At 39.5% G+C, this 13993-nt stretch overlaps 1 protein-coding gene across 1 annotated transcript in view; it reads right to left on the bottom strand.

The window, feature by feature from the left end:
- Positions 1–417: 417 nt before the first annotated feature.
- The window catches only part of LOC133633500 (phosphatidylinositol 5-phosphate 4-kinase type-2 beta-like), a 49516-nt gene continuing 35940 nt past the window's right edge, over positions 418–13993 (bottom strand). The window contains exon 9 of the mRNA XM_062026036.1: positions 418–1257. Coding sequence (XP_061882020.1) covers positions 1177–1257 — 81 coding nt within the window. The 3' untranslated portion in view covers positions 418–1176. The remainder of the gene's footprint in view (positions 1258–13993) is intronic.

Below are 13993 nucleotides of genomic sequence, written 5' to 3' on the forward strand. Positions count from 1 at the left end.
CCCCTGGGAGGTGAGGAGAGCAGTGAGCAGCAACGGTGGCCGCGCTCGGGAATCATTTTGGTGATTTTCCCCCTAATTCCAACCCTTGATGCTGAGTGCCAAGCAGGGAGATAATGGGTCACATTTTTATAGTCTTTGGTATGACTCGGCCAGGGTTTGAACTCACGACCTACCGATCTCAGGGCGGACACTCTAACCTGCGCCAAAAAGACAATGACTATTTTTTTCCCAAGTATATATTGAAAGAGTGGACGGCTTCAAGACGGCCGTGATAAGACAAATCTGGGTAAGTGTATTAAAACCTTTGATTTGAAATGTTCATTTTCTGGCATAATCTTCATGCTTTTTCCCCCCTTTGGATCCCATGTTATTCCCCCGGTGCCCACACACAATAATCATCAAACAAATGACCAGAAACAAGATAAAACTCCCTTTAATATGCAATGAATCATTTTCAAGTCACCGTTGTTTTCCCTAACGTCTGTTGGTAACAAAACAATACTGTATACAAACACTAAATTGCTACATCAATGTAAACAAGATATATATAAAAAAAAAAGAGTCTTACTGTGATAAAACAAGTATTTGCTGTTGTCTTATTCTTACTTTCAACACATCTTTGACCAACCTTCACCAAGCTCACAGGTATTCCAAAAGTATTAAGAAATACAATATGGCAACGTAACATTCAAACACCAATTTTCTCAGGGTTTTTTTGTCCTTTTTCTCGTTTTTGTTTTTTTTTAACACTCAGATGTTTTAGTTCAGTGGTTTTAATGTCAAGCGTACTGTTGAAGGCTCATGTGCACGTCAGCCATGCAGTCATTTAATAATCAACACAACATTTCCTCTAATTCCAAAGTGTTCGTACTAAAAAGAAGACGGAAGTGAGCTTGTGTCGTCTGCCTGCTTGTGGAGTTAGAACATGAGTAGAAAAGTGAGGAGGCTGCAGAAGCGTTCAAGGCATTTATAGTGAGACACTTTCTGTGCTGGCGAGAAACCAAACAGTATTAACTCAAACAAAAAAGGGGTACAAAAAAGGAAAGGTTCTGTCATTTATGTTAAAAAAAATGTAACGGCCTCACTCGACTGAGATGTGGCCTCTTTAGGTAAAGGTGGAAATTAAGTGTGTGTGTGTGTGTGCGTGCATGTGTGAGAGAGAAAGAGGCGAAAAGTTTATGACAGGATATTGGACATGAATTCGTAGAAGCGCTTGGAGTACTGCTCCGGGTTCACCGTTGAGATCTCGGCCCCCGCCTGAAAAAAAAAACAATAAAAAATGACATCAAAAGTACACCAAATACTTTCAGGTTGTGTGTACTTGAGTTTTTGGCCAAAAATATTCAAAAGAAAGATCAAATACCCTATTTTCCGGACCGTAGGGCGCACCGGATTATAAGGCGCACTGCAGACGAATGGTCTATTTTTGATATTTTTTCATATACAAACCCCGTTTCCATATGAGTTGGGAAATTGTGTTAGATGTAAATATAAACGGAATACAATGATTTGCAAATCCTTTTCAACCCATATTCAATTGAATGCACTACAAAGACAAGATATTTGATGTTCAAACTCATAAACTTTTTTTTTTTTGCAAATAATAATTAACTTAGAATTTCATGGCTGCAACACGTGCCAAAGTAGTTGGGAAAGGGCATGTTCACCACTGTGTTACATTACCTTTTCTTTTAACAACACTCAATAAACGATTGGGAACTGAGGAAACTAATTGTTGAAGCTTTGAAAGTGGAAGTCTTTCCCATTCTTGTTTTATGTAGAGCTTCAGTCGTTCAACAGTCCGGGGCCTCCGCTGTGGTATTTTACGCTTCATAATGCGCCACACATTTTCGATGGGAGACAGGTCTGGACTGCAGGCGGGCCAGGAAAGTACCCGCACTCTTTTTTTACGAAGCCACGCTGTTGTAACACGTGCTGAATGCGGCTTGGCATGGTCTTGCTGAAATAAGCAGGGGCGTCCATGAAAAAGACGGCGCTTAGATGGCAACATGTTGTTCCAAAACCTGTATGTACCTTTCAGCATTAATGGTGCCTTCACAGGTGTGTAAGTTACCCATGTCTTGGCCACTAATACACCCCCATACCATCACAGATGCTGGCTTTTGAACTTTGCGTCGGTAACAGTCTGGATGGTTCGCTTCCCCTTTGGTCCGGATGACACGATGTCGAATATTTCCAAAATTTTTTTGAAATGTGGACTCGTCAGACCACAGAACACTTTTCCACTTTGCATGAGTCCATCTTAGATGATTTCGGGCCCAGAGAAGCCGGCGGCGTTTCTGGATGTTGTTGATAAATGGCTTTCGCTTTGTGTGGTGATATCCTTTAGAGATTGATGTCAGTTTTTGATACAGTGCCATCTGAGGGATCGAAGGTCACGGTCATTCAATGTTGGTTTCCGGCCACGCCGCTTACGTGGAGTGATTTCTCCAGATTCTCTGAACCTTTTGATGACCGTAGATGTTGAAATCCCTAAATTTCTTGCAATTGCACTTTGAGAAACGTTGTTCTTGAAAATGATTTGCAAATCATTGTATTCCGTTTATATTTACATCTAACAAAATTTCCCAACTCATATGGAAACGGGGTTTGTATAAAGCGCATCGGATTATAGGGAGCATTAAAGGAGTGTTAGAATAATTATGTATAGATTATCACACAACTCTTATGCTTAAGGACCGTTGCTATAGTTATTATCAATTGTGCCGAAATTGTATTTTTCTTTGTCTGTGCAAAGCTGGCAATCCAAAAGATTGCAAGCCAGTCTCGTATCAGTGTTTGTTTCCAGAGTCGGCCTGCTGACTGCCAAGGCCGAACATCGAGTACCGTGACGCAGACAGAGCAGAGACAAGGCGATATCACGACTGTCAGCACATTAGCATTTTTGTATAATCATATATTGTGTCTAACTGGAGCTGTCGAGATTACCCCCTTCCCTCAGCGACAGCTTCAGTGAGGTAACCAGGGACCTCCCAAATAAATAGAGGAAGCACGTGGGCTGGACTTTTAGAACGTAGTTCGGATTTGTAACTAGAGTACAGCCCAAAACACGTCTCTCCTCAATTGAGCAAAATTTAACTCTGTCTCTGCATGATTCCTTGCTTCTCGTCTGTTTAATAGATGTCATCTGTGTTTGAACCTGACATTAAAGGAGTCATATCATTATATATTTTTCTAAATGGAAAACACTTCCTTGTGGTCTACATCAGTGGTCCCCAACCACCGGGCCGCGGCCCGATACCGGTCTGCGGACCGATTGGTACCGGGCCGCGCAAGAAATTTAATTTAATTTTTAAAAAATTTTTTAAAAAATGTATTTTTTTTTTTAATTAAATCAACATAAAAACACAATATATACATTATATATCAATATAGATCAATACAGTCTGCAGGGATACAGTCCGTAAGCACACATGATTGTATTTCTTTATGAAAAAAAAAAAAAAAAAAAAAACAACCCCCCCCCCCCCCGGGACAAATTTTCAAGCGTTGACCGGACCCCAGCTACAAAAAGGTTGGGGACCACTGGTCTACATAACATGTAATGGTGGTTCTTTGGTCAAAATGTTGCGTAGATGATGTTTTACAGATAACTTTCAAGCCGCTTTCTGACAGTCGATTCCGGATGCGCCGTTTTGTGGGCGGTCTTATTTACGTGGATCACCTTCGACGGCGCCTTCTCCCCGTCATCTTTGTTGTAGCGTGCAAGAACGGGAGTGAAAGAAGTGTCAAAATATGGAGCTAACTGTTTTAATGACATTCAGACTTTACTTAAATCAATAACGGAGCAGCATCTCCTCATCCGCTGCAAATGTGTCCCATGAAAAAACGTCCGACCGGAACTGTCTAATAACTAAAGTTCCTTGGGTGAATAATGTAAACTCACTACACCGGTATGTTTTAGTGCTTTCATGGCGAGTTTACTGACAGATATAAGTAAGAACTTTACACTACTTTATATTAGAAATGGCAACAGCGGAGGATGAATGCCACACAACAAGAAGATAGAGAAAAAAGCGGACGCGCAAAATTTTTCAGGACCAATGCAGATCCCAAATACAGATCAGCAGGTACCAGAAGGTAAGAACATTTGTTTTTGCATAATATTGTGAAACAAAACGCCAGATATGTCTTACCTTATACCAGCGTGTCTCAAAGTGTGGGGCGCGCCCCACTGGTGGGGAATAGAGACATGACAGGTGGGGCGTGAGGAACGGGAGTAAATGTCACTTAAATTTCTTTTTTTTTAAAATTATATTCTTAGATTTTTTTTTTTACTATGCTTTCATTTTCTATACACACTGTAAATCATTTTGTGATTCTGTCTGTAAAATCCGCTATATAAATAAATGTAAATTACTTATTTTTCCTGTAGGCTTTAATTTTCTAGGTAGGAGCGAAAGTTTGACAGACATAGCAACAGTAACTAATGGGGGCGGGGCAAAGCGGAACAAACTTTCCGATGAGCTGTTCAAGATAATGGACAGTTTCCTCAAAGAACACGACTTTAAATGGGAAAACTGTGTGGGCTTTTGCTCTGATGGCGCACAGACCATGGCAGGGTCAAGAAACGGGTTGCAGGCTCTAATAAAGAGGGTTGCGCCAAATGCGCATTGGACACACTGTGTCATTCACTCGCGTCAAGGCAGCTCAGCCCCGAACTCAATGAGGTTTTACCAGATGTTGTGAGCGCGGTAAATTTGATGAAAACACAAGCACTGAAAGCGCGACTGTTCTCTGCACTGTGTGAGGAAATGGGAGCTGATCATACAGCCGTGCTGTTTCACAGTGAAGCAAGGTGGCTCTCCTGGGGCAAAGTACTGCCGCGCGTCTTTCAGCTCAGGGCAGACATTCGGATCTTTTTGGAGGAGGAGCGCATGCAAGCAAGTTCAGTGATGAACAATTTCTGTTGAAGCTGGCCTACCTCAGCGATATGTTTGGCAAGCTGAATGAGGTAAATCTTCAGCTCCAAGGCAAGGATAAGCACATACCCCAACTGCCAGACAAAATCACTGCGTTCTCCCGAAAGCTCGAGGGATGGGGCAGGCGCCTCGACCAACAAAATATTGATGCCTTTGAGAACCTGGGTAAGGTTGCTGAAACCACCGAATCTGGTGCCACCACAGTGATCCCCTGCATCAAGCAACACATCTCCTCCCTGAGAGAAATGTTTCACAAATACTTCCCCATCAACAGTGCTCAGTACAACTGGGTTATGGATCCATTCAATGCAGCAGGTTGGTATTTATTGAATATTATACTCATATATTATACATGCATTTTATCTGTGTTGCATGCTACTTACTAACTGGAATGTTAGTCCAGATTGTTGTGTCCAGATGATTGTTGTCCAACAGATTTATTTGCATTTATTATGTAATGAAAAATAAAGTAAGCCTATTCATTTATAATCTATCTGCAGCACCTGCTGATTTCATGTCTGCTGAGGAGGACCAGTTTATTGTACTGACATCTGACTCCACCCTGAGGGTGAGGCTCACCACTTATTTGATTTATTATTGAACTGGATGCAAGTTATAACACTTTTATTTGATTTATTATTGAACTTGATGTAAGTTATAACACTTTTATTTGATTTATTATTGAACTTGATGCAAGTTATGACACTTTTTTATTTATTTATTATTGAACTTGATGCAAGTTATAACACTTTTGTTTTATTTATTATTGAACTTGATGCAAGTTATTTAATTTATTATTGAACTTGATGCAAGTTATACCACAGCTGCACAGTTATTTTATTTATTATTGAACTTGATGTTATTTTATGTTATTGAGTTTGAATGTATACAACTTGATGTTACTTGATGTTCAATAAATTTGAAAATGTTAAGCTTGGCATTAGCGTTCTGTTGGGGCGATGGGGGCAGGTGGGGCTTGAAAACTCCCCCTTGTCCAAAGTGGGGGATGACAAAAAAAGTTTGAGAACCACTGCCTTATACACACACCATAATAATAGTCGTATGTTGAAGCACAGTACAATCCATCAAGTGGTGCGGCTTCATAACTTCAAAGTCGTACTAAAACATTTTGATAGATTTTAGGAGCGCCGTGTATAATGTTCTATATTTTCAATGGAACATATAAAATGTTGGTGTTGTTTACTTGAGTCATATTGCAGTCTACACATATATATTAAGTGTGACTGCCATCTACTGGTCACACTTATCATTTCACCATGTACCAAATAAAATAGTGTCGAGGTAGGTAAGCACAACCAGAATTATTCCGTACATTAGATGCACCGGGTTCTAAGGCGCACTGTCAAGTTTTGAGAAAAAAAAAATATTTTAAGTGCGCCTTAACCTCTTAAGGCCCAAGCTGTTTGTTTACATGCTTTTTTTTATTTATCTTTGCTATTTGGGCTTATTGGACCCTAATTAGAATAAAAAACTAATAATCATCTTTTTATATGATGTACTTAGTCCATAAGTAACAAACGTGTACTTCATGTTTAGTGACATGCTAATTCTTACTTTTACACTTTTTTTTCCAAATTCCATTGTATGTTATACTGTTCTGACACCACCAGATGGCAGTATAAGTGTCCACATAAGGCCATAAGACCCCTATTCAGTAGTGTACACAATTTTGGAAATAAGAGCTAAAAGGTGCTGTCCACGCATCCTTTAGAGAGTCCGGAAAATACGGTAAACTTTGAAGCTGATGGTAATTTTTGCACTAAATAGGAAGTAACTGTGCGTGTTTTATTACAACTACCGTATTTTTCGGAGTATAAGTCGCGCCTGCCGAAAATGCATAATAAAGAAGGAAAAAAACATATAAATCACACTAGAGTATAAGTTGCATTTTTTGGGGAAATTTATTTGATAAAACCCAACACCCAGAATAGACATTTGAAAGGCAATTTAAAATAAATAAAGAATAGTGAACAACAGGCTGAATAAGTGTACGTTATATGACGCATAAATAACCAACTGAGAACGTGCCTGGTATGTTAATGTCAGGGGCGTCACTAGCTTTTAAGGACAGGGGGGGCTTAGCCCCCAGGAGATGCAGGATGCGAGCGAACGTAGCGCACGAGCACAAAACTTCACAAACGGCTAACAAAGAATTTGAAATTATTCATTGTTATTATTATTATTTCAGTGGGTTTATTTTCAATCTGTGTTCAGTACAACAACAAACATGGGTTTGCACAGTGACATTTTGTTTACAGCATCAACAAGAAACAATTACTTGCATGATCCTTCAAGATACACTGAAACACAATTAAAGTCATGGCATTAGCCTTTATGTTATTCATTCACAACATAGAGCAGGGGTGGGCCATTAATTTTTACCGGGGGCCGCATGAGCTACCCGAGCACTGCTGGAGGGCCACATCGACAATATTTCAATTAAATTTTGCTCAGTATTATTTTTTATATATACCGTAAGATAAATAATAATAATAATAATAATAATAGTAATACTTCAACATAGTGTGTGTAACAGCATTCCATGACTAATATATATAAATTAACATTAATAATAAATGACAGTAAAATAAGCACACGTATGACTGAGGAGTCATAGTGTAACTTTGTGTGGTGTTTGAGTTGTCCGACTTTTTGTGTGGCCTTAAACGCACCAGTGGTTTAGTGCTATGCGTGTTGGTGACAGATGACAAGTTGGTTTTGGCCTGGTTTGTACAGCAGAAAATGACTAGTTTTTCGAGATAGAATTGTTTTACTCATGTTTTTGGTGTGGTTATGTCCGAATATAAACAGTTTTGTTCAATAAAGTGATCGATATAATTCCTGTCCTCGAAGCATCTCGATAGACGTTACAATAATTGAACGGTGTTCAATTGAACGGTGTTGACGAACACCATTAGGGCCGCTTGTTGTCACTGTCACTCAAAGTTGCATTGTAAAATTCCATAGAATAAATATGTTTATTTTGTTTATAATTCAGATGGGATTTGATTTGGTGCGCGGCATATACTTGCTGCGCGCAGCGGACGCTTGAGCAGTGCGCAATTGCGCAGGCACGCACCTTAGGTGAGGGGACGTTGCTTTGCAGTTCATGTGTTGCTGAAAACACGGCATTCCTCATCAACTTTTCTCTTTTTGGCGTCTCGGGTGTAAACCGTGCATCACTTGTCGCTGCATGTGCACCTTCACTCGCAGGTTACACACGGACACACGCCCATAAATAATACTTTTCAAAATAAAAGCAGCACAGTTGTATTGCGCGCAGGACATAGATGTTTTTTCAACTTTATTTTGTAATTGCAGTTGTTCACATTCACTCACAATCACGCATACGTCCACACGGAAGTAATACAAATAACGATTTTCAAAACAAAAGCAGCACCGTTGTATTGCACACTCGACATAGATACTTTTAAAAATTTATTTTGTAATTTATAATTGGCCTCACGCGGGCCGGGCAGGGACGCACAAAGGGCCGGATGCGGCCCGCGGGCCGCAGAATGCCCAGGTCTGACATTGAGGCTAATGCCACCACTTTCGCTCACAATACAATAATTGTTTGTTCCCAAATATTTTGAAGTTGCACAGATTACATTTTGGGCACATATGTGATTAAAATGGTTGTAAATTCAAGCCCTGGAAATATTACTTAATTACTTGAATTAAAGTAATATCTGGATCGGGATAATTTGGCTTGTATATAATATATTTATATATATATTATGGCAAGCCCTTAAGGAAATTAAATATATACGGAAGTCTGAATAGAAATGAGAAACATTTATATATACTGTAAATAAGAAAGACTTAGTCTGCTGATCTGAAAAAGAGCCAAAGCTGTCAAAGAGCTGAGGGACCATCTTCAAAGTGCAATGCTAAAACAAATAATGCAAACAATAAAATGTAACTTCCAGGGCTTGAGATTAACGTAGTCCCGGGGACGGTAAAAAAAATGCACGGGACGAAATTAAATGCTCCCGGGACAATGGCTTTTAACCATTTTTTTTCTTTTTCTTTTTATGTATTTATTCATTTTACATTTTGTATTAAATGTCTTGGTTTTTCCACCCTTTGAAAACCCTATGAAATGTTTAACAAGCCATCCTATAATAATACAACAGCTATTAATGTAACAATACTATAAAACAACTATATTTAATGATGTTGTTTTCATTATTTTAACAATAGGCTAATGTATATTACTTTATATAGATTCTACAGGAAACACAAAACTTAAAAACTAAATTATATACAATTGCAGACACAAGGTTCTTGTTCTGCAGTGCTGTGTGCTAATGTGCTTTGTACACCTGCAGGACCGCAAGCAAGGTCGCAGAGAAAATGCGGACTGGATTTTGAGTGATGTGGGCATTTTTTATATGAACAAGTGGATTGAATTGGATACCAACGCACTAACGGGGCTCTCTACCTTACACTATGAAGTGAGGGGAAACTGAGTGAATAATGACAGGTTATATTATTATTTATTTGAACTCATATTCGGGCCACTTTATAATGAATATGTCGGCATGTATTTGTAAAAAAAACAAAACACCAAATTATTTAAAGGGGCTTAAGAACATTTTGGGGGGGCTTGAGCCCCCCTAAAATAGGCCTAACAACGCCAATGGTTAACGTAACATATTATGGTAAGAGTCATTCAAATAACTATAACATATAGAACATGCTATACGTTTACCAAACAATCTGTCACTCCTAATCGCTAAATCCAATGAAATCTTATACGTCTAGTCTCTTACGTGAATGAGCTAAATAATATTATTTGATATTTTACGGTAATGTGTTAATAATTTCACACATAAGTCGCTCCTGAGTATAAGTCGCACCCCGGAAAAAACTGCGACTTATAGTCCGAAAAATACGGTACTTGTTTTTTATTTATCTGTACATAGTACAATAGCTTAGTGTGCAATATGTATTAATGATTTTATTGTAGTTTTACTTTTGTTACTGTACAGTGCATCCGAAAACTATTCGCAGTGCTTCACGTTTTCCACATTTTGTTATGTTACAGCCTTAGTCCAAACTGGAATAAATAAATTTTGTCCTTACATTTCTACAGACAATACCCTATAATTACAACGTGAAGAGAGTTTTTTTTAAATTGTTGTAAATTTATTAAAACTAAAAAATATCCCACGGCCAGTGTTTATACCATACCTGCACGATACCTAAAGCGCTCTACATTAAACGTCACATTCACACACTGATGGCGGAAGCTGCCATGCAAGGCCTTAACTACAAACCATCAGGAGCAAGGGTAAAGTGTCTTGCCCAAGGACACAATGGCCTTGACTAGGATAGCGGAAGGTGGATTCGAACCGGGAAGTTGCTGGAACGGCCGCTCTACAATCTGCGCCACGTGGCCCACAAGTACATAAGTACTCACAGTCTTTGCTCAGTAATTTGTTGATGCACCTTTGGCAGAAATTACAGTGTCAAATCCGTTTGAATACAATGCCATAAGCTTGGCACACCTATCTTTGGGCAGTTTTGCCCATTCCTCTTTGCAGCGTGTATGCATGGCGACAATGGGAGATGTGTTGTCATCATACATAGACATCAAACAACAATACGAGCCCTTAAAAAGGATGATTGAAACGGTCACTAAATGCTCTCAGTCCGGATTTAAAAGCATTTAATAATACATATTCTTTTTGTAGCATGTTCCAAACAAAATGAGCTGATTGGACGAAAGCGAAATAATAATGGCAGACCAATACTGAATGAGATAAAAGTTTGGACACACCCTCTCCTCATTCAATGCCTTTTCTTTATTTTCATGACTATTTACATTGTAGATTGTCACTGAAGGCATCAAAACTATGAATGAACACATGTGGAGTTATGTACTTAACAAAAAAAGGTGAAATAACTGAAAACATGTTTTATATCCTAGTTTCTTCAAAATAGCCACTCTTTCCTCTGATTACTGCTTTGCACACTATTGGCATTCTCTCGATGAGCTTCAAGCACACCTGTGAAGTGAAAACCATTTCAGGTGACTACCTCTTGAAGCTCATCAGAATTTCAGTTTAAGCGCTATTCTGGCTTACAGATTATTTCTAGTTTTGCACCCATCACTGCTAAACATGGTTTACCCCCCTCTCTTGTCGATAGTGCTTTTTTTAAGATGGTCAAGTCTGGGAAACAACAACATTAAAGATTTATACATTGACATAGGGCTGGGCGATATGGCCTTTTTTTAATATCGCGATATTTTAAGGCCATATCGCAATACACGATATATATCTCAATATTTTGCCTTTAGCCTTGAATGAACACTTGATGCATATAATCACAGCAGTATGATGATTCTATGTGTCTACATTAAAACATTCTTCTTCATACTGCATTAATATATGCTACTTTAAAACTTTCAATCAATCAATCAATGTTTATTTATATAGCCCTAAATCACAAGTGTCTCAAAAACTTTCATGCAGAGAAGGAAATCACAACAAAAAAAATGACTATTTTTTCATACGGTGTTGATCTGGAAATGTTTGCCTCGGCATTTTGATGGTGTGGGCGTGTGGCACCGAACGGAGATGTTGACATGCGGAGTAAGCACTGTTCATTCTCTAGCAGGTGACTTTTCAAATGATGCTACATATTAGCAGTAATGCTACTTTTTATAGCGACGCTTTCGCCCCACACTTGACAAATTACGGTTGTCTGTTCGACATATTCCCACTTGAAGCCAAACCACCACCAGACAATGGACCCCCTGCTGTTTTTTGGGGGAATGAATTATTCCTTCATTTGTTACCAGATTCGCACCTTCTTTCTCTCGTATTACCGCTAGCATCCCAGCTAACGTTACCCATGCTGCTACCTCTTTGATGCGCGAGGGCGTATACGTATGTCGTGACAGTATGTGACGTGTGTAGAAGCTGCGCTTGCTGTCTGTGAGAAGGAGAGACAGGAAAGAGCAAGGAAAGCCTGTAGTGTAATGCCAGCAGCTGGAAGCAACTGCGTGAGAACGCTTACTCGAATATCACGATATAGTCATTTTCTATATCGCACAGAGACAAACCCGTGATATATCGCGCATATCGATATATCGCCCAGCCCTACATTGACAACATTTTTGCCTCTTTCCAGCAACTTGGTGATGAATGTTCACTCCCCAATTAACCCTTTTTTTGGATATCTACAGATCTGCAGTTTTGTTCGTAATACTTTCAACCCAGCTTTCCAAACTTACCAACTGACACAGTTTTAGATGCTTTTTTGACAACACTTCTGACGTTAAAAGGATCCATTACACGTATTTATAACCACATTTTTCCTTTACGTCCTGAGTCTCTGTATTCCATGAAGTCACTTTGGGAGGGTGATTCAGAAGTGACCCCATCGGAGGAGAGCTGGACAGAGATTTTAAGTAGAGCTTTAAGTAAGTCTTCTATTTGTGCTAGACACAACCTTATTCAATGCAAGCTAATACATCATACGTATTATACGAAGGTTTGACTTGCTAAGGTGTATATATGAAAATATCGGTATTATGTGATCGACACTATCGACAAGAGAGGGGGGTAAACCATGTTTAGCAGTGATGGGTGCAAAACTAGAAATAATCTGTAAACCAGAATAGCGCTTAAACTGAACCCAAATTCTGATGAGCTTCAAGAGGTAGTCACCTGAAATAGTTTTCACTTCACAGGTGTGCTTCAAGCTCACAGAGAGAATGCCAAAAGTGTGCAAAGCAGTAATCAGAGCAAAGAGGGGCTATTTTGAAGAAACTAGAATATAAAACATGTTTTCATTTTTTTCACCTTTTTTTGTTAAGTACATAACTCCACATGTGTTCATTCATAGTTTTGATGCCTTCAGAGACAATCTACAATGTAAATAGTCATGAAAATAAAGAAAAGGCATTAAATGAGGAGAAGGTGTATCCACACTTTTGGCCTATACTGTATATCTCATTCAGTATTGGTCTGCCATTATTATTTCGCTTTCATCCAATCAGCTCCTTTTGTTTGGAACATGCTACAAAAAGAATATGTATTATTAAAGGCCTACTGAAATGAATTTTTTTTTATTTAAACGGGGATAGCAGATCCATTCTATGTGTCATACTTGATCATTTTGCGATATTGCCATATTTTTGCTGAAAGGATTTAGTAGAGAACATCGACGATAAAGTTCGCAACTTTTGGTCGCTGATAAAAAAAGCCTTGCCTGTACCGGAAGTAGCGTGAAGTCGCAGGTTGAAGGGCTCCTCACATTTCCCCATTGTTTACACCAGCAGCGAGAGCGATTCGGACCGAGAAAGCGACGATTACCCCATTAATTTGAGCGAGGATGAAAGATTTGTGGATGAGGTACGTAAGAGTGAAGGACTAGAGTGCAGTGCAGGACGTATCTTTTTTCGCTCTGACCGTACCTTAGGTAAAAGGGCTCATTGGATTCCACACTTTCTCCTTTTTCTATTGTGGATCACGGATTTGTATTTTAAACCACCTCGGATACTATATCCTCTAGAAAATGAGAGTCGAGAACGTGAAATGGACATTCACAGTGACTTTTATCTCCACGACAATACATCGGAGCTAACGTGATAGCACCGTGCTTAAATGCAGATAGAAACAAAAGAAATAAGCCCCTGACTGGAAGGATAGACAGAAGATCAACAATACTACTATCAGGAGACACCGAACCAAACACTGGACCTGTAACTACACGGTTAATGCTGTGCCGCCTGTCGAAGCCTAGCAATGCTGTTGCTAACGACGCCATTGAAGCTAACTTAGCTACAGGACCTCGTCAGAGCTATGATAAAAACATTAGCGCTCCACCTACGCCAGCCAGCCCTCATCTGCTCATCAACACCCGTGCTCACCTGCGTTCCAGCGATCGACGGCGCGACGAAGGACTTCACCCGATCATCGATGCGGTCTGCGGCTAGCGTCGGATAGCGCGTCTGCTATCCAAGTCAAAGTCCTCCTGGTTGTGTTGCTGCAGCCAGCCGCTAATACACC

This window comes from Entelurus aequoreus, linkage group LG18, assembly GCF_033978785.1.
Source record: "Entelurus aequoreus isolate RoL-2023_Sb linkage group LG18, RoL_Eaeq_v1.1, whole genome shotgun sequence".
Lineage (NCBI taxonomy): Eukaryota > Metazoa > Chordata > Actinopteri > Syngnathiformes > Syngnathidae > Entelurus > Entelurus aequoreus.